Below are 22,353 nucleotides of genomic sequence, written 5' to 3'. Positions count from 1 at the left end.
AATGAAAAGATTAAAAATGAAAAGATTAAAAATGAAAAGATAAAAATGAAAAGATAAAAAATGAAAAGATAAAAAATGAAAAGATTAAAAATGAAAAGATTAAAAATGAAAAGATAAAAAATGAAAAGATTAAAAATGAAAAGATTAAAAATGAAAAGATAAAAAATGAAAAGATAAAAATGAAAAGATTAAAAATGAAAGATAAAAAATTAAAAGATAAAAAATGAAAAGATTAAAAATGAAAAGATTAAAAATGAAAAGATTAAAAATGAAAAGATTAAAAATGAAAAGATTAAAAATGAAAAGATAAAAAATGAAAATATTAAAAATGAAAAGATTAAAAATGAAAAGATAAAAAATGAAAATATAAAAAATGAAAAGATTAAAAATGAAAAGATAAAAAATGAAAAGATTAAAAATGAAAAGAATAAAAATGAAAAGATTAAAAATGAAATGATTAAAAATGAAAAGAATAAAAATGAAAAGATTAAAAATGAAATGATTAAAAATGAAAAGAATAAAAATGAAAAGATTAAAAATGAAAAGATTAAAAATGAAAAGATAAAAAATGAAAAGATAAAAAATGAAAAGATTAAAAATGAAAAGAATAAAAATGAAAAGATTAAAAATGAAAAGATTAAAAATGAAAAGATTAAAAATGAAAAGATAAAAAATAAAAAGATTAAAAATGAAAAGATAAAAAATGAAAAGATTCAAAATGAAAAGATTAAAAATGAAAAGATTAAAAATGAAAAGATTAAAACTGAAAAGATAAAAAATGAAAAGATTAAAAATGAAAAGATTAAAAATGAAAAGATAAAAAATGAAAAGATAAAAACTGAAAAGATTAAAAATTACCAGATAAAAAATGAAAAGATTAAAAATGAAAAGATTAAAAATGAAAAGATTAAAAATGAAAAGATAAAAAATGAAAAGATTAAAAATGAAAAGATAAAAAATGAAAAGATTAAAAATGAAAAGATTAAAAATGTAAAGATAAAAAATGAAAAGATTAAAAATGAAAAGATAAAAAATGAAAAGATTAAAAATGAAAAGATTAAAAATGAAAAGATTAAAAATGAAAAGATAAAAAATGAAAAGATTAAAAATGAAAAGATTAAAAATGAAAAGATAAAAAATGAAAAGATTAAAAATGAAAAGATTAAAAATGAAAAGATAAAAAATGAAAAGATAAAAAATGAAAAGATTAAAAATGAAAAGATTAAAAATGAAAAGATTAAAAATGAAAAGATTAAAAAACGAAAAGATTAAAAATGAAAAGATAAAAAATGAAAAGATAAAAAATGAAAAGATTAAAAATGAAAAGATTAAAAATGAAAAGATAAAAAATGAAAAGATAAAAAATGAAAAGATTAAAAATGAAAAGATAAAAAATGAAAAGATTAAAAATGAAAAGATTAAAAATGAAAAGATAAAAAATGAAAAGATTAAAAATGAAAAGATTAAAAATGAAAAGATAAAAAATGAAAATATTAAAAATGAAAAGATTAAAAATGAAAAGATAAAAAATGAAAATATAAAAAATGAAAAGATTAAAAATGAAAAGATAAAAAATGAAAAGATTAAAAAAGTAAAAGATAAAAAATGAAAAGATTAAAAATGAAAAGATTAAAAATGAAAAGATTAAAAATGAAATGATTAAAAATGAAAAGAATAAAAATGAAAAGATTAAAAATGAAATGATAAAAATGAAAAGAATAAAAATGAAAAGATTAAAAATGAAAAGATTAAAAATGAAAAGATAAAAAATGAAAAGATAAAAAATGAAAAGATTAAAAATGAAAAGAATAAAAATTAAAAGATTAAAAATGAAAAGATTAAAAATGAAATGGTTAAAAATGAAAAGATTAAAAATTAAAAGATAAAAAATGAAAAGATTAAAAATGAAAAGATTAAAAATGAAAAGATTAAAAATGAAAAGATAAAAAATGAAAAGATTAAAAATGAAAAGATTAAAAATGAAAAGATAAAAAATGAAAAGATAAAAAATGAAAAGATAAAAAATGAAAAGATTAAAAATGAAAAGATTAAAAAACGAAAAGATTAAAAATGAAAAGATAAAAAATGAAAAGATAAAAAATGAAAAGATTAAAAATGAAAAGATTAAAAATGAAAAGATAAAAAATGAAAAGATAAAAAATGAAAAGATAAAAAATGAAAAGATAAAAAATGAAAAGATTAAAAATGAAAAGATAAAAAATGAAAAGATAAAAAATGAAAAGATTAAAAATGAAATGATTAAAAATGAAAAGATAAAAAATGAAAATATTAAAAATGAAAAGATTAAAAATGAAAAGATAAAAAATGAAAATATAAAAAATGAAAAGATAAAAAATGAAAAGATTAAAAATGAAAAGATTATAAATGAAAAGATAAAATATGAAAAGATTAAAAATGAAAAGATTAAAAATGAAAAGATTAAAAATGAAATGATTAAAAATGAAAAGAATAAAAATGAAAAGATTAAAAATGAAAAGATAAAAAATGAAAAGATAAAAAATGAAAAGATTAAAAATGAAAAGATAAAAAATGAAAAGATAAAAAATGAAAAGATAAAAAATGAAAAGATTAAAAATGAAAAGAATAAAAATGAAAAGATTAAAAATGAAAAGATTAAAAATGAAAAGGTTAAAAATGAAAAGATTAAAAATGAAAAGATAAAAAATGAAAAGATTAAAAATGAAAAGATAAAAAATGAAAAGATTAAAAATGAAAAGATAAAAAATGAAAAGATAAAAAATGAGAAGATAAAAAATGAAAAGATTAAAAATGAAAAGATAAAAAATGAAAAGATTAAAAATGAAAAGATTAAAAATTAAAAGATAAAAAATGAAAAGATTAAAAATGAAAAGATAAAAATGAAAAGATAAAAAATGAAAAGATAAAAAATGAAAAGATTAAAAATGAAAAGATTAAAAATGAAAAGATAAAAAATGAAAAGATTAAAAATGAAAAGATTAAAAATGAAAAGATAAAAAATGAAAAGATAAAAATGAAAAGATTAAAAATGAAAGATAAAAAATTAAAAGATTAAAAATGAAAAGATTAAAAATGAAAAGATAAAAAATGAAAAGATTAAAAATGATAAGATTAAAAATGAAAAGATTAAAAATGAAAAGATTAAAAATGAAAAGAATAAAAATGAAAAGATTAAAAAACGAAAAGATTAAAAATGAAAAGATAAAAAATGAAAAGATTAAAAATGAAAAGAATAAAAATGAAAAGATTAAAAATGAAAAGATTAAAAATGAAAAGGTTAAAAATGAAAAGATTAAAAATGAAAAGATAAAAAATGAAAAGATTAAAAATGAAAAGATTAAAAATGAAAAGATTAAAAATGAAAAGATAAAAAATGAAAAGATAAAAAATGAGAAGATAAAAAATGAAAAGATTAAAAATGAAAAGATAAAAAATGAAAAGATTAAAAATGAAAAGATTAAAAATTAAAAGATAAAAAATGAAAAGATTAAAAATGAAAAGATAAAAATGAAAAGATAAAAAATGAAAAGATAAAAAATGAAAAGATTAAAAATGAAAAGATTAAAAATGTAAAGATAAAAAATGAAAAGATTAAAAATGAAAAGATTAAAAATGAAAAGATAAAAAATGAAAAGATAAAAATGAAAAGATTAAAAATGAAAGATAAAAAATTAAAAGATTAAAAATGAAAAGATTAAAAATGAAAAGATAAAAAATGAAAAGATTAAAAATGAAAAGATTAAAAATGAAAAGATTAAAAATGAAAAGAATAAAAATGAAAAGATTAAAAAACGAAAAGATTAAAAATGAAAAGATAAAAAATGAAAAGATAAAAAATGAAAAGATTAAAAATGAAAAGATTATAAATGAAAAGATAAAAAATGAAAAGATAAAAAATGAAAAGATAAAAAATGAAAAGATAAAAAATGAAAAGATTAAAAATGAAAGGATAAAAAATGAAAAGATAAAAAATGAAAATATAAAAAATGAAAAGATAAAAAATGAAAAGATAAAAAATGAAAAGATAAAAAATGAAAAGATTAAAAATGAAAAGATTAAAAATGAAAAGATAAAAAATGAAAAGATAAAAAATGAAAAGATAAAAAATGAAAAGATAAAAAATGAAAAGATAAAAAATGAAAATATTAAAAATGAAAAGATTAAAAATGAAAAGATAAAAAATGAAAATATTAAAAATGAAAAGATTAAAAATGAAAAGATAAAAAATGAAAATATAAAAAATGAAAAGATTAAAAATGAAAAGATAAAAAATGAAAAGATTAAAAAAGTAAAAGATAAAAAATGAAAAGATTAAAAATGAAAAGATTAAAAATGAAAAGATTAAAAATGAAATGATTAAAAATGAAAAGAATAAAAATGAAAAGATTAAAAATGAAATGATAAAAATGAAAAGAATAAAAATGAAAAGATTAAAAATGAAAAGATTAAAAATGAAAAGATAAAAAATGAAAAGATAAAAAATGAAAAGATTAAAAATGAAAAGAATAAAAATGAAAAGATTAAAAATGAAAAGATTAAAAATGAAAAGGTTAAAAATGAAAAGATTAAAAATAAAAAGATAAAAAATGAAAAGATTAAAAATGAAAAGATTAAAAATGAAAAGATTAAAAATGAAAAGATAAAAAATGAAAAGATTAAAAATGAAAAGATTAAAAATGAAAAGATTAAAAATGAAAAGATAAAAAATGAAAAGATAAAAAATGAAAAGATAAAAAATTAAAAGATTAAAAATGAAAAGATTAAAAAACGAAAAGATTAAAAATGAAAAGATAAAAAATGAAAAGATAAAAAATGAAAAGATTAAAAATGAAAAGATTAAAAATGAAAAGATAAAAAATGAAAAGATAAAAAATGAAAAGATAAAAAATGAAAAGATAAAAAATGAAAAGATTAAAAATGAAAAGATAAAAAATGAAAAGATAAAAAATGAAAAGATTAAAAATGAAAAGAATAAAAATGAAAAGATAAAAAATGAAAATATTAAAAATGAAAAGATTAAAAATGAAAAGATAAAAAATGAAAATATAAAAAATGAAAAGATTAAAAATGAAAAGATAAAAAATGAAAAGATTAAAAAAGTAAAAGATAAAAAATGAAAAGATTAAAAATGAAAAGATTAAAAATGAAAAGATTAAAAATGAAATGATTAAAAATGAAAAGAATAAAAATGAAAAGATTAAAAATGAAAAGATAAAAAATGAAAAGATTAAAAATGAAAAGATTAAAAATGAAAAGATAAAAAATGAAAAGATAAAAAATGAAAAGATAAAAAATGAAAAGATTAAAAATGAAAAGATAAAAAATGAAAAGATTAAAAATGAGAAGATTAAAAATGAAAAGGTTAAAAATGAAAAGATTAAAAATGAAAAGATAAAAAATGAAAAGATTAAAAATGAAAAGATTAAAAATGAAAAGATTAAAAATGAAAAGATAAAAAATGAAAAGATAAAAAATGAGAAGATAAAAAATGAAAAGATTAAAAATGAAAAGATAAAAAATGAAAAGATTAAAAATGAAAAGATTAAAAATGAAAAGATAAAAAATGAAAAGATTAAAAATGAAAAGATAAAAATGAAAAGATAAAAAATGAAAAGATAAAAAATGAAAAGATTAAAAATGAAAAGATTAAAAATGAAACGATAAAAAATGAAAAGATTAAAAATGAAAAGATTAAAAATGAAAAGATAAAAAATGAAAAGATAAAAATGAAAAGATTAAAAATGAAAGATAAAAAATTAAAAGATTAAAAATGAAAAGATTAAAAATGAAAAGATAAAAAATGAAAAGATTAAAAATGAAAAGATTAAAAATGAAAAGATTAAAAATGAAAAGATTAAAAATGAAAAGATTAAAAATGAAAAGATAAAAAATGAAAATATTAAAAATGAAAAGATTAAAAATGAAAAGATAAAAAATTAAAATATAAAAAATGAAAAGATTAAAAACGAAAAGATAAAAAATGAAAAGATTAAAAAAGTAAAAGATAAAAAATGAAAAGATTAAAAATGAAAAGATTAAAAATGAAAAGATTAAAAATGAAAAGATTAAAAATGAAAAGAATAAAAATGAAAAGATTAAAAATGAAATGATTAAAAATGAAAATAAAAATGAAAAGATTAAAAATGAAAAGATTAAAAATGAAAAGATAAAAAATGAAAAGATAAAAAATGAAAAGATTAAAAATGAAAAGAATAAAAATGAAAAGATTAAAAATGAAAAGATTAAAAATGAAAAGGTTAAAAATGAAAAGATTAAAAATGAAAAGATAAAAAATTAAAAGATTAAAAATGAAAAGATTAAAAATGAAAAGATTAAAAATGAAAAGATAAAAAATAAAAAGATTAAAAATGAAAAGATAAAAAATGAAAAGATTAAAAATGAAAAGATTAAAAATGAAAAGATAAAAAATGAAAAGATAAAAAATGAAAAGATAAAAAATGAAAAGATTAAAAATGAAAAGAATAAAAATGAAAAGATTAAAAATGGAAAGATTAAAAATGAAAAGATAAAAAAATGAAAAGATAAAAAATGAGAAGATAAAAAATGAAAAGATTAAAAATGAAAAGATAAAAAATGAAAAGATTAAAAATGAAAAGATTAAAAATTAAAAGATAAAAAATGAAAAGATTAAAAATGAAAAGATAAAAATGAAAAGATAAAAAATGAAAAGATAAAAAATGAAAAGATTAAAAATGAAAAGATTAAAAATGAAAAGATAAAAAATGAAAAGATTAAAAATGAAAAGATTAAAAATGAAAAGATAAAAAATGAAAAGATAAAAATGAAAAGATTAAAAATGAAAGATAAAAAATTAAAAGATTAAAAATGAAAAGATTAAAAATGAAAAGATAAAAAATGAAAAGATTAAAAATGAAAAGATTAAAAATGAAAAGATTAAAAATGAAAAGATTAAAAATGAAAAGAATAAAAATGAAAAGATTAAAAAACGAAAAGATTAAAAATGAAAAGATAAAAAATGAAAAGATAAAAAATGAAAAGATTAAAAATGAAAAGATTATAAATGAAAAGATAAAAAATGAAAAGATAAAAAATGAAAAGATAAAAAATGAAAAGATAAAAAATGAAAAGATTAAAAATGAAAAGATAAAAAATGAAAAGATAAAAAATGAAAATATAAAAAATGAAAAGATAAAAAATGAAAAGATAAAAAATGAAAAGATAAAAAATGAAAAGATTAAAAATGAAAAGATTAAAAATGAAAAGATAAAAAATGAAAAGATAAAAAATGAAAAGATAAAAAATGAAAAGATAAAAAATGAAAAGATAAAAAATGAAAAGATTAAAAATGAAAAGATAAAAAATGAAAAGATTAAAAATGAAAAGATTAATAAAGAAAAGATTAAAAATGAAAAGATAAAAAATGAAAAGATTAAAAATGAAAAGATTAAAAATGAAAAGATAAAAAATGAAAAGATTAATAAAGAAAAGATTAAAAATGAAAAGATAAAAAATGAAAAGATTAAAAATGAAAAGATAAAAAATGAAAAGATTAAAAATGAAAAGATTAAAAATGAAAAGATAAAAAATGAAAAGAATAAAAATGAAAAGATAAAAAATGAAAAGATTAAAAATGAAAAGATAAAAAATGAAAATATTAAAAATGAAAAGATTAAAAATGAAAAGATTAAAAATGAAAAGATTAAAAATGAAAAGATTAAAAATGAAAAGATTAAAAATGAAAAGATTAAAAATGAAAAGGTTAATGCTAGCCTTTAAAAAACGCTAGACAATACTAGCCTTCAAAAAATACTAAATGCTAGCCTTTTAAAAAACGCTAGTCACGCCTTAAAACCTGCTAACCTTTAAAAACAAAAAACACTAAAAAATGCTAACCTCTCAAAAAAAAAACCCAAACCACTAGACAATGCTAGCCTTTAAAAAACGCTAGAAAATGCTAGCCTTAAAAAAAATCAGTTGAAACCATAGTTTTTTTCATCTGAAAACGCCATTTATCGACTAAAAAATCTCGTCCCAATAGTGTAGAAGTGTTCCTTATTTTTCTCGTATCACCCGCAAATAATGTAATGACATTACCAATTTTTCTGTATTTTTTTAAAATATGTTATTTTAACTGAGCGCCAATTTATTTTCAAACATAATTAGTTCTGCTTTGAATAGAATCGAGTTTGCCAATAAAAAGATACTTCTACACTATTGGGACGACATTTTGTAGTCGATAAATGGAGTTTTCAGATATAAAACAATGGTTTCTACTGATTTTTTGTCAATTCTGTAACAAGTTACAACGGTAGCTTCCAAATTATGCAGTCGAAATTACCTGAATATTACTGAATTATTAAAAAACAACTTTAATTGTGTTAACAGGTGGAAAGTTGCCGCCATCTTGTTTAATTCAAAACAGAAAATTACTTTTTTTTTAACCCTTCTGTGACTTATGAACGTTTTCGTCAAATTCTATTTTTAATTTTCTTTAATTAATAATTTTCTACCTCATCGATTTTCGTAATTTTTGGATATAATCATCTTAATAATGCAAGGAATACGCAGATACAATTCGGTATTATGATTTCCGAAATTTCGTCCCAATAGTGTAGAAGTGCCAACATTTTTTATATAAAATTTGATTTGTGGAACAAAAGATTGAAACTCTTACTTTTAAGGACAAAATATATCACTCGCGTACTGGATATTGTGAGGAACAAAACAAAATTCCGCCTGAAAAAAAAAGCAGATAAGAATAGAAAAAAATTCACTGATTAAGCACTATTAGGTAAACACATTAACATAGTCGAGAATGTCCTACATAAACTGAAGGTCGTATCAACAAAGTTACGTAACCTCCCAACGTCTATGGCCACGGCTCTCTGTAATAATAATATTAAGAAGGCCTAGGAACTAAGTCATGTAATTGCTGACGTCATAGAATTTGTCCTGTGAATCTGGTCACGTATCCCAAGAAAAAACCGGAAGTAGATAACTTCTAATGATAAAACCTGTAGCAGTCGAGACTCGCTACACACAGACAGGGGCTACTTTTCACAACTCGAGATTTGAAATCCATTTTCTCCCTGGCTCACATAATTGGATTCTACCTTAGGAAGTTTTTCAGAATCCCATGGTAGATCGATCTAATATTTGCTGTCCCTAAGAACCATAGCCTCCTAACGAAAGAGGCTCAACTATGGGAACGAATGCTAGATGCCAAAAAACAACTAATAGAAACACGTAGAGATGTTATTGTGCATATGTTTGATCATTATGAAGAGAGAAAGAAATAAGACATCTAAAAACAGAAGTCGCATCCCTCATTAAAACAAACCAGAACCCATTTCAAAACCCCATAGAAATACCACCCAATAACCTACCGATATCTACGAATGAAAATGAAAGAACCACAAATAGTCCCACACTGGACCTTGATCCTTCGGCACCAATGCTAACAGGTGAAATACCACAAACACCAGCAACACTCCCTCAGGAAATGCCCGAGGTGGATGATGACCAGTTAGTCTTGGAAGAAGAACTATGTAAGACCATTGAGGAGGTCCAACGGATGGGACTTCAAGAAAGACAAATGCTGCCTAAAATAACAACCACGAGAGCAACAAAGGTAGCAATAAAAAGGGTTAATGTTGCTCTCAAGAGACTAGTGCCATATAGCACAACCCTGACTGAGTTAAATCAGGTGTCGTATGCCTCAGGACTCTACATTGTAAGGAAAGTAATGCCAACATTCCAAAAACAACGGGAACCAGAGGCAAAAGACAAAATACCACGCTGGAAACAAAAGATCCAAAACCAGCTAAACCTGTGCCGAAGGGAATTGTCCCAGATTAAACAATTCCTAGCCGCCCCTGCTGTACAGGGACGACTGAAGAACATCATCGGCAAACTCAGCAGGAAATATGGTACAAAAGCAGGACAGCTACAAAACGTAGCTAGAGAATTAGAAGGAAAAATCCCAGCACTTTCCAAACGCATTAAGAAAAGAGAAAGCAAGAATAGGGCAAAGCATGAAAACAAAACATTTAAGCAGAATGCTCGGTTATTTTACCGTAACCTAATAAGGGACACTATAACGGTGAATAACCCGCCCAAAATGCAAGAGCTGGAGGATTATTGGAGGCCTCTCTTTGAGAACGAGATCACCCATAACAAAGAGGCTCAATGGATCCATACCATTGGGAGGAGCCTAGAAAATAAGCCAGAGATGCCGGAGCCAAAGATAACAGCTGGCACTATAAAAACGAAGCTAAATGGCGTCTCAAATTACAAAAAGCCTGGCATAGACAATCTCCCCAATTTCTGGCTGAAACAACTAACATCATTACATGGGCATTATAGAAGTTGTTTCAACAGAATATTGAGCGGAGAAGAAACCACACCAGAATGGCTATTAAGAGGAGATACAACCCTCATAGCAAAGACAAAAGAAACGCAACGCCCTAATAAATACAGGCCCATTTGCTGTCTCACTACCACCCTACAAACTCTTCACTGGCCTTGTTGCGGACAGTATATACCAACACCTCTCCTGCGCCACATATCTTGAAAAAGAACAAGCAGGCTGTAGGAGGGACTGTCTAGGTACCAAAGACCAGCTCTTAACAAATAAAACTATCTTGGAAGACTGTAGGAAGAGACAGCGAAATTTAAGTATGGCTTGGATTGATTATCAGAAGGCTTATGACAGTGTACCACACACGTGGCTTCTACGCTGTCTAGAGCTATATAAGATACACCCGATAATCAAACAGGCCATAGCTACACAAATGAAAATGTGGCAAACAAACATGACATTAAGCCACACAAAAGGAAATATAAGGGTCACGGACGTAAACATCAGGCGAGGAATCTTCCAAGGAGATAGTTTATCCCCTTTACTCTTCTGCTTGGCAATAGATCCGTTAAGCAAAGTTTTAAACAAAAACAAATGTGCTTACAATCTAAGCCAGGACCGCCGACAAGACCCAAACAAACGAATTAACCACCTGCTCTTCATGGATGACCTCAAGTTGTATGCCAGTTCTGATGCCGACTTAAATGAACTCTTACAAGTCGTACATAACTTCTCCAGAGATATTGGCATGAAATTTGGACTGGACAAATGTGCCAAGTGCTCCATCAAATCTGGGAAGAAGATTGAAACTGAAAATATACAGCTTGATGAATATACCACCATCAAGGACCTAGAAGGGCAGGAAGGATACAAATACCTTGGCATAGAAGAGAATGATACCATCCAGCATGCCAAGATGAGAAACAAAATTGGAAGTGAGTACATACGCCGAGTCAAGAAGATATGCAAAACAGAACTCACAGGCAGAAACAAAATAACTGCCATTAACCAACTAGCCATGCCAGTGGTAACATACAGTTTTGGTATTGTCGACTGGCCACAAAAAGACATAAATAGACTAGACACTAAGACACGTAAAATGCTGACAATGTATAAAGTAATATACAGAAACCAGTGTCTGTCTAGAATGTATCTGCCCAGATGGAAAGGAGGTATGGGGCTCTCGGAGATTGACCATCAACATCGTGCAACTATTGTGAGCACCGGACAATATCTGATGAGCTCTAAAAACCCAACTCTCAAGATGGTACACCAACATCAGGAATCAAGAGCCAGTAGAACAACATCCATCACAAAACTGGCCAAACATTCTGGGAAAGACTGTCTTACAAGTGAGACAGAAACAGAAAAGATACCTGCGTCTGAAATAGCCAGAAAAAGTCGCCAGAAATACACTAAAGCTTTCCATGACAAGAAAGTTGAAGAATGGGCCAACCAACAACGGGCCAAGTATTTTCTGGACGAATATAACCAAGACTATATTGATAAGGAAGGGTCTATAAGCTGGCTAAAGGATGGATCGCTCCACTATGGCCAGGAGAAGTTTATAATAGCTGCCCAAGATCAAGGCTTGATGACCAATGCGTTTAAAAAGATGAGTGGTCTCAGCAAAAACAACAAATGCAGGTTCTGCCACACAGAAGTAGAGAGTGTGAGCCACCGGATTTCTAGCTGTAAGGTTCTGCTAGGGGACGGCTACTATACAATGCGACACAATGAAGTATGCAAATATCTCCACTGGACGATCTGCAATAAGTTAAATATCGAATGCAGCAAGAAGTCATGGGAACATATACCCGAAAGAACAGTCGGAAACAAGTCATACACCATCCACTATGACTATGCAATCCCTACAGCCACGTACCTAGAAAACGGAGCTATACAACCCGACATTGTAATATGGGACAGGAAGGAGAAGGAAGCAACCTTGGTGGAAGTTAGTGTCCCGAATGATGCTGGGTTAAACAGAGCTGAGAGGGAAAAGATTACCAAATACCAGGGTCTTATGTATGACATGAAAAGAAACTGGAACCTTAAGAAGATCTCTATCATTCCAGTAATTATAGGAGCAACCGGACTTATGAAAAAGAATTTTACAAACTATCTTATAAATATACCAGGTAAACCAAGTGTAAAGGAGATTCAAACAATTGCACTTAAAGGGACGGTTAGAATCTTAAAAAGATCTCTCGGTTGGAGTGTCTAAAATAGCAGGTGTATGTTTGGCATCTGGTAGGATGCCCCATCCCTGGCTTAAACAAAATGATAAGAAAAATGATAAAATAAAGAGAGATTGATAAAAGTTATCGAGAAGAAAGGTGATATTACAGACTATTAACAGCTTTTCAACAATGTCCGAAAAATAATGTCGCATGTGTTTTGTAAAAAATGATGACAATTAAATATTTTTCCTTACCTAATCGATTTTCTTCCATTTTTATTACAGGTACTGTCTATGTTTATGCTATTCTATTGAAGGGATTTCGCCACTCTATGGCACTCTGTGGCACTCTGTGGCACTCTATGCCACTCGGAAAGTCGAATACTAAAGCTAAGAACACGTGTGGCCTGAACTATTCTCTCATCAACCAGCTGACGTTATAGAATTTGGTCCTGTGAATCTGCTCACGTATCCCAAGAAAAAACCGGAAGTAGATAAGAATAGAAAAAAAGTTCATTTATTTTAATTGATCGATCACTATTAGGTAAACACATTAACATAGTCGAGAATGGCCTACGTAAACTGAAGGCCATACCAACAAAGTCACGTAACCTCCCAACGTCTATGGCCACGGCTCTCTGTAATAATAATAGTAAGAAAGCCTAGAAACTAAGTCATAGAATTTGATCCTGTGAATCTGGTCACGTATCCCAAGAAAAAACCGGAAGTAGATAACTTCTAATGATAAAATCTGTAGCAGGTGAGACTCGCTACACACAGGCAGGAGCTACTTCTCACAACTCGAGATTTGAAATCCATTTTCTCTCTCGCTTGTCCAATCACAAGCCAGCTCTCTATCACGTGACCGAAATCTGAAACCATTAATCCTCTTTCTCACTGCTTTGCCCAGAAGCACACTTCGGCTCCATGCAGAACGTGAGTATTACAAGCTAATATGGCGACCTTCCAAACTCTCATTTGTTTCCAAGTGCGGTACCAAAACGAACATTCTTTATTATTTATCACACACACACACACACACACACACACACACACACACACACACACACACACACACACACACACACAGACGCTCCCACGCCAACACGTCAACACACTGAAGACTTTTCCCCTTATTTCTCTTTTAATCAGCTTCCATTTCCTGACGACTACTAGCTATAAACATGTGTGAACTGAGTTACTCTCTCCTCAACAAACCAGCAATATATAAAATCTATCTTTACACAAGAACACTTCAACCTACTAACCCTTCTCTCTCTTCTACTAACGGTACTAACGAGGATAACAAATAAAGTTTTTTTATTAATACAGAATGAAACAAAAGATTGAAAATCTTACTTTTAAAGACAAAATATATCACTCGCGTAATAGGTATTGTAAGGAAAAAACACATTTTCGCCTGAAAAAAAAACTCACACACACACACACACGCTCACACACCAACATACCAACACACTGAAGACTTTTCACTTTCTTTCTCTTTTAATCGGCTTCCTTTGCCGACTACTCGCTATAAACATGTATAAACAAAACTATTCTTTCCTTCAACAAGCCGACAATGTATTAATTCTATCTTCACAAAAGAACTCTTAAACCTACTAACCTGTCTCTCTTCTACTAACGAAGTTGTTTTTTAATATAGCTTGTTGTTGAGAAGGAAGCCTAATTCAAAGGGCATCGTAGCGCCATATTTGTTTCTGTTTTAACTTAAGTGCTCAACACAACATACATTTCATATTTTAAAATCAGTTAAAATATCAAAAGCTTATCCAGCTAGGTAAAAGTGTAACTTATCTTGCCTTTTGTAACATTCATTTGTTACTAACAAGGTGTTAACAATGTTGCCCGGGATTAAATGATGAGCAACGAATGTTTCACACTCCCATATTTTTTTTGTCATCAAAATCGATTGATTGCCTAGGGACCCATCATGGAGCACTGAAAGGAAACCACATACCAAAACACAGTGGCTTAGTCCAAAACACATTGTAGTCTACGTTGCACTGTAGAGAACCTATTGTTGATTTTATAAAATAATTTTTTATATATAATGGTTTGAATTCAAATTTAAAATGAAAAGGTCGAGTGTCATGGTGCAATTGTGCACTAAACAGAAACATTCATTTCGAATGCACCTCTGTCATATCAAAGAACCTACTGTTGATTTTATATGCCTGGCTTACTCCTTGTGTGATAATGACTTGAATTTAAGTTTAAAATGGAAAAGTCAAGTATCATGGTGGAATTGTGCCTTAAAAAGAAATATTAATTTTGCACACACCCCAGTCGTATCAAAGAACTACTGTTGATTTTATATGTTGAGCTTTTCTGCTTGTGCGGTAACAAAACTTCTCAAATGCACTTGTTATGTTAGGTTGTGTAAGGTGTTAACTTTGGTGTTTCTTTTTTCATCGGATTTTTTTAATTATCGATTATCGATACTTATTGAAGACATTTTGATACAACACCTATCTTAGAACACTGCCAGATACATAAAGTAACTTTGTGCGAAATGTCATAATTTTCAAGCCCACACGCACACATGATAGTAGAGATAAAGATATTTATGTTTTTTTACTACTTATCTCTCATACCTCAGTCGATTGTAAAACAAACCTTTCTCTTCTGTGATGAATATGTTCCCTGTTGAATTGCATTATTGAATTTTTAAAGGTGGAAAACATTGACTTACCCCAGTGAAGACAGTAGGGCAAAATTGGTTTTGAACGTTACAGGAAAGCGCTGCATTATTGCTGTGCTTAAAAAAATACTGAAAATTGAAAAAAAAAATAATAATAAATATATATTATGTATGTATATATATATATATATATATATATATATATATATATATATATATATATATATATATATAGTGAGTTTTTATTTATTTTTTATTTTTTTATTACATTTTCACCCCAAACAAGGCACATTGCCACTCAGGTATAGGGGGCTACTATCAGGGGCAGCAACTACTGGGGCACTATGTAGGGATTTGGGCAGCAAGATGTCGGTTCACGTTGCACTTAAACTTCTGCATGTCAGTACAGTTAGGGAAGCAGGGACCTGGAATGGAATTCCAAAGTCTAGCGGTTCTGGGGAAGAAACTACTGGAGTAGAAAGATCTTTTACATCTAGGGATCTCTACTGTGTGGGGGTGGGATTTAGCTGCCTGTCGAGTTTGTCGAGGGTGTCTACGTCGTGGGGGCACAAGTGTCTGCAGTTCGTCAGAGCATTCACCATTAAAATACTTGTAGAACAAGCAGAGGGATGCAACGTTTCGTCGATGGGACAGAGGCTGAAGCTTAGATGCCAGTTCAGGGCCTATCAGATTGGCGACTCTTTTTTTAACCTTGTCTAGGAGCGAGAGACTAGTAGTAGACGCACCAGCCCAGATGTGACAACAATACTCCATACATGGGCGAATGGTGGCCTTATAGAGGTACAGGATACTTTCAGATGTCAGTAGTTGTCTAGCACGGTAGAGAGAGCGTACATTTTTCGCAGCGGCCCTGGTAATGTTTTCAATATAATTGTTCCAACTCATGTTTCCTGTGAACGTTAGGCCAAGCAGTTTGAAAGATGTACTCTCAGACAGGGAGTCACTGGCCATTGCTATTGGTGGCAGAGAAGGTTTCTTGTAGTCATTGAAGGAAACCAGTTTAGTCTTGGTAGCATTGAATGTGCCATCCATTTATGTCCCCATTCCACTACAGATTGGAGGTCATCCTCTATTGTTTTCGCCATTTCTTTAGATATGTGTTCATTTGTTTTCCTGTCATGCCTTTTATGAGTTATAAAAATATATATGGCAATTAAGCTACACAGAATATTCCGCGTTTCATCCATGCTGGAGTAAATACTTAGTTTACGCATAAAATTATACTTTCGTATATTAATTTATGTGATATGTAGTCATATATATATATATATATATATATATATATATATATATATATATATATATATATAAGAGCAAATAATTAATAAAACATGTTAAAACACTTTGAAAAAGAGTTAAAAAAGAAACACTAAATAAGTGGATAGTCCTTAATCTGCGGAGGTTTGAAGAAATACTTTCCTTCTCCTCAGAGGATAAGAATTAGCAAAATGCGGGATCGGATTTTGCTTGGAAAACTATTTGATGCAACTGCAAGTAAGTCAAAGATCTTACTTGATAACAAATGTGAAGCAGAGGGAATAGGGTGAAGAAAAATTTAATTTCACGTGAATGGATAGTCTGGTGAAAGGTAAAGTATCCAATGACAGTAAAATCCAAAAATGTAAATCCAAGAAAGTTATTCAATTTTCCATTCGCACAAGTAAAATCCAAGGAAATCGCGTAATTGGAAGATGGTCCAAAATAATCAAAAAGGCCAAATCCGTGGAATAGTTCACAAATAGGTACAAGGAAAAGAGGAAAGAATTCCAATAATATTATTAAAAGAAAAATAAGATATGCGTTAAACTCGGCTGCCGAGACAAGGTGTAATTAAGAAAAATGAGTGAAGAAGAAGAGAGAAAAAAGTGAGTGAAGAAGATAGAGAAAAAAAGATTGAATGGTGATTGAATTAAATATAAAGTAGAAAAGCAAACGTCAAAATGACCCAAACAAAATGACGTTAAAAGGCGCAAAAAATATAGGGCAAAAAAGAGGTCAACTGAACGGTACAGGTTATTATATGACCTTCACCTTCACCGAGGTGCGCGACTTGACATACAAAAATAAACCGCCTCTTTAATCACCTGCTAACGCATGCGTCACTGTAACGTCCAATGACAACAACAACCACAACCTCACTCGACCTGCCTTTATACCAGTATCTCAATCCCTTCTCTTGCGCATGCGCCTGTAGATTCCTGACAACCTCGAGACTTCCGCTTATAAAAACCCAAGTTTTGTTGTCGCGCATACCTATGCAAGGCACAAACACGTGGGCGTTTGTTTTGTTGGTAAGTACTACACTCCCCACTGTTCTGTTTCTGAGTGTGGTTCTGGTTCTGCTTCTGATCCTGCCTGATCAGACGAACTACAACTACCACTCTCTTGCTCGGTGACCTCACTCATTAGCAGCTCATCATCTGATGATTCATCGCTCTCTGTAGTTGTGGGATGTACTTCACTAGCCGGGCGAAGATCGTGGACATGGCGTGGGGTTCCATCAACAAGGACCGACTGCTGGCTGACCACTCCAGATATTCGTTCTCGCTTGAACTTGGTGGTGCACCGGTTTCCAGGGGGTCTAACCCAAACTGGATCCCCTACCTTGTATTTGTCATGACTCTCCTCGTCGATTGGTTGGACAGTGTCAATGCCCTTTATCCTAACACGGTATTTGTGTATGGCATTGGCCGGTGCTGTTGTTAGTGTCTTCCCATCTTTGGTGTGATGTTATACCAATACGTGGCCTCCGTAATGGTGCATTGCTTTCTGGCAGCAATTCTCTTGATGCTGCGATGGCTCCTCTCAGCAATGCCATTCCCTGATGGCACAGGAGCACATCGCAGTCGTAGTCGGACACCCCACTCATTCAACAACTGCCGAACTTGGTGGCTACAAAAAGCAGCATCGTTGTCCATCAATATCTCTTCCGGCGCACCTCGCTCAGAAAAGATAGATGACAGTTGGCGGACAACATTCGCTGAGTCCTGCCTGGTCATTTGCCGCCACACCGCAAAACGAGTGGGTCCACAGTCGATAAGCGTTAGAAAGGGCTTACCACTGTAATCGGTAATATCCATCGCTAATCGTTGCCACACATGCTCAACTTCCAATCGCCCCTTCTGCCATTGCTCAGGTGCAGGATCGATAGACTGGCATGCCTCACAGTGCTTGATGATCTGCCTGACATCCGCCCTTGTCACTGCCGGGTCCACACGCCTCGCAAAATACAAAGTTCTTTTGATACCTGGATGTCCACTCTGCACATGAATTCTTTGTATTTGGCATGAGCTAATCGCGCCAACTGTGCAAGATCGAGCAGTGAACTCCACGTTGTCTTCACAGCTTTATACCATTTGTGAGGCACACGGGTTAGTTGGTCTGCACGATTACAGTGTGATACCACGAGCGTTACACTCACCGACAGGTCATATTCTGATACCAGACTCTTCAGGGTGTTTAGCCTCCGCCAGATTAACATCTCACTGGCTGCCTTAGTACGGACTCTTGTTCGTCCCGAGAGAGTGTCGGACACCCAGTGGTAGACGCAGAGAGAATCCGTGTACAAGCGTAACTTCTTCGACTGCCATTGCAGTGCCAGATTTAAACCCTTCACAACAGCATCCAGTTCCGCCAGGTTGATGTGTTGAGCATCATTCACGGGTCGCAGCCAGCATGCGTCTTCAATTACATTTCTACGTTGCTCCAATAACACTCCCAATGCCAAAGAACTAGCGTCAACCCACACATTCACAGTGTCCCCATCGACACACCATTCTCCACGGGCAGGATCCTCCTTGTTAACTCTCTCTAGGGTTTCTGTCGTCATCAGAGTTAGAAGAGCATCATCAGATACATCATCCCAACCTGTAGTTACTAAACTTGCCCTGCGTTTGATGACGCCCACAGCTGCTCGGAGCCAGCCACACGCTGGTAAGTGACCAATAAGTTTCTCACACAAGGAAAAAATAGTCCGCCGCGTAATAACATCAGGGACGGTTGGAATCTCACTGCCACGCCTCCATCGTAAGGTACCGTCTTTCCCGCAAACGTCCAATCCTAATACCCGTGCTCCATCCCTCAGACGTTCGGGATCCTTGCACTCCAACCCGAATTGAGCTAACTTTTCTCTGACGTGCGACGCAGATTGTACGTCTTCATTGACATACACATCATCAATATAGGCCGATGTTGCGTCCTCAGTAGTCTTTTCCTGGGACAACACTGCATTTACGATGGTCTTCATGATTTGCGGTGCCACATTCAGCCCAAAGCCAAGCCGAGTAAGGCAGTATCTCTGACCCCGGAACCACACTGTCTGGAACGGCCACAATGTCTCATCCACTCGCACCTGCAAATAAGCCTTCCGCAAGTCTACTATAGACACATTTGAGCCCTTCTGGTGCCATTCTTTCGGCTTGCTGGCGCACACGTCAGCATCGGCAGTGTACATCTCAATGTATCTATTGAGTTCACGATAGTCCAGCACCGGACGAACTTTTGATTTGTTATGCTGGACTACAGCCATTAAGGGAATCAGCCCCTTGGGTGGCCCCAGCTTGCTGGGGTAGGGGATCAGCCATCCATCCTGGATCCATGCCTCAAGTTCCTTCTCGTAATCATCACGGGCCTCGTCGGGTATCGAGTACTCTGCAATGCTATTCTTGAGTTCGGTTGGCGCCCTTCCTTCTGTCCACTTCCACGATGCAGTCTATGCTTTTTGGTGAGGGTCGTAGTCCACCTTAAAATCAGGCCGATCAATGTGAACTGCAGCACACACTGGGGTTTCCAAAAATCGCACAGTTCCATCTCTTCGATAACCACTCCCCCCAGTGCCTTAATAGCATCATATCCCAATAGTACATCGAATCCCAGCAAATTCCCTCGCATCACCAGCACATTAATGTTTGCGGCCACACCAGAGTCTGTGTGGACTTTGACAGTTCCGGCTCCACAGCAAGCTTGCGTATTGCCACCTATTGTGGTTACTTTGATGTTCTGCTTTGTCCAGTTTCGACACAACTTGGCACTCATGATGGTGTGTGAGCACCCGGAGTCGAGAAGAGCTGAACAAAGCACTTGGTCCACGTACACATTTATTGTCGGTTGCGCCTCAATTAAATCTTGTCCGGGGAACAGTGCAGCGCTGACGTCCTGCCCCCTGATGCATTTCCCGCACAATTTTGGGATAAATGTCCATAGCTACCACATTGGAAACAGCGCGGGCGCCCCCGCCCCTTGTTAGTACAATTCCTTGCGATATGGCCTCACTGGCCACAGCCGAAACATCTCCCACGGGTCTTGGGTCTCAAACTGGGACTCTTTTCAGCATTAGTCTTGGCTGCCTGCGCCATCATTACAACCGGTTCCCTCAGGTCCTCCTCATCTCTGATAATGGCTCGAGCGCGTTCTAACAAATGTTCCATGGGCGTTACAGATACGCTGGTGGAAGCCCTCAACAGTTGCTTAACATGGGTGGGAAGGCCGGCCACAAACGCATACGCCAGTGTTTGTTCTGACACTCCATTGCCAAATAGAACTGCAAGTTTCTTCAGCTCCGCGAAGAAGACGTCCACGGTTTCTTCTGGCATGAGCTTCCTAGTGGCAAATGTTTCGTAGGCCGTACAGGGATCCATCGCAAATGCCTTGTATAAAGCATTTTTTATACAGGTAATATCAGCCTTCTCCGCAGCACTCAGTTGCTGATATACACTTAGGGCGCCTCCAGCCAATCTCGGGAATCACGGTATGCACCCCCTTTACTTCACAGAGGTTGCAGGTCAGCTCAACCCTTTCGACCCAGTCGACAACAGAAGTGGATCCGTCGAATTCGGGTATCAGTTTTAAATCAAACTTTGCCTCAGCCATAGTTGTCCAGGAAAAGAGACAAAATGAAATAGCCGAAATAGCTTATGACCTTCACCTTCACCGAGGTGAACGATTTATATGACCTTCACCGAGGTGCACGACTTGACACACAAAAATAAACCGCCTCCTTAATCACCTGCTAACGCATGTGTCACTGTAACGTCCAATGACAACAACAACCACAACCTTCTCACTCGACCTACCTTTATACCACTACCTCAATCCCTTCTCTTGCGCATGCGCCTGTAGATTCCTGACAACCTCGAGATTTCCGCTTATAAAAACCCAAGTTTTGTTGTCGCGCATGCCTATACAAGGCACAAACACGAGGGCGTTTGTTGTGTTGGTAAGTACTACATATTATGTAAGAAAATATCAGCAGGAGTTATTAAAAGACACTAAGAAAAAAATTTTAAGGGGAGAGGATGGCCGGTACCTGCAAATTCCAAATAAAGCAATTAATATGGAAGTAAATGCATATAGTAAAATATAAGTAAAGGCTATGAATGTGTAGGTAGATTGATATATTTGATAGATAGGAATATTTAAACACTAAAACGGAAATTGCATATTTAATTGTAATTTTTATTTTTATTTTATATGTATATATATATATATATATATAAGAAAAAAATCACAACTCCCAAAACCTCTGGCCATGGTAGAGGGGAGACTAAAACTTGCTTCTATGGTTTCAAATGATCTGAAATAACAGCAAGGGGAGACTTGATTCCAAATATTTCTCATACATTTTATCTCCCCTCTTTTGGGCGTTATTTGTTTAATAGCTGCCAGAATTTCCTGAAAGCTCTGTAAAACGATAACTCTAGTAATTCTGGTCAGTTTTGGAAATAGAGTATGGTTATGAATATCCACAGTATCAAATAATCCTTATAAATTTTACTAAATAAACCAAAGGGGAGATATAACATATGAGAAATAGTTGGAATCCAGTCTCCCCTTGCTGTTATTTCAGATCATTTGAAACCATAGCAGCAAATTTTAGTCTCTTCTCCATCAAGGCCAGAGGTTTTGGGGAAATATCAGATATTTTGTAATTCATATGCAAAAGTAGGAAAACAAATGACTATGATTGGTAAAGGTGCAGTATCTTTCCACCTCCCCCCCAAAAAACCTTTAAAATTATCACTATTAAACGTTTTCGAGGGTGCTGAAAACGAAAATAACAGGAAACGAGTAGTTTTCAAGATATAAAGAAATTATAGTGTTTAAAAAAAATGGGAAAATCATTTTTTTATATTAATTTGACGTAAAATG

General features: G+C 31.1%; 1 protein-coding gene across 1 annotated transcript in view; it reads right to left on the bottom strand.

The window, feature by feature from the left end:
* Window positions 1–22,353, bottom strand: part of LOC145271287 (uncharacterized) — a 126,969-nt gene that overhangs the window by 33,314 nt on the left and 71,302 nt on the right. Inside the window, exons 5-6 of the mRNA XM_080126838.1 lie at window positions 15,238–15,315; window positions 8,657–8,718 (exon numbers count right to left, since the gene is read on the bottom strand). Coding sequence (XP_079982964.1) covers window positions 8,659–8,718; window positions 15,238–15,315 — 138 coding nt within the window. The 3' untranslated portion in view covers window positions 8,657–8,658. The remainder of the gene's footprint in view (window positions 1–8,656; window positions 8,719–15,237; window positions 15,316–22,353) is intronic.

Source organism: Euprymna scolopes, chromosome 46 (assembly GCF_053919585.1).
Source record: "Euprymna scolopes isolate OS-2025 chromosome 46, ASM5391958v1, whole genome shotgun sequence".
In the NCBI taxonomy this organism is placed as follows: Eukaryota; Metazoa; Mollusca; class Cephalopoda; order Sepiida; family Sepiolidae; genus Euprymna; species Euprymna scolopes.
Note: the sequence above shows the minus strand (reverse complement) of the source record. Positions and strands in the feature narration are given on the sequence as shown.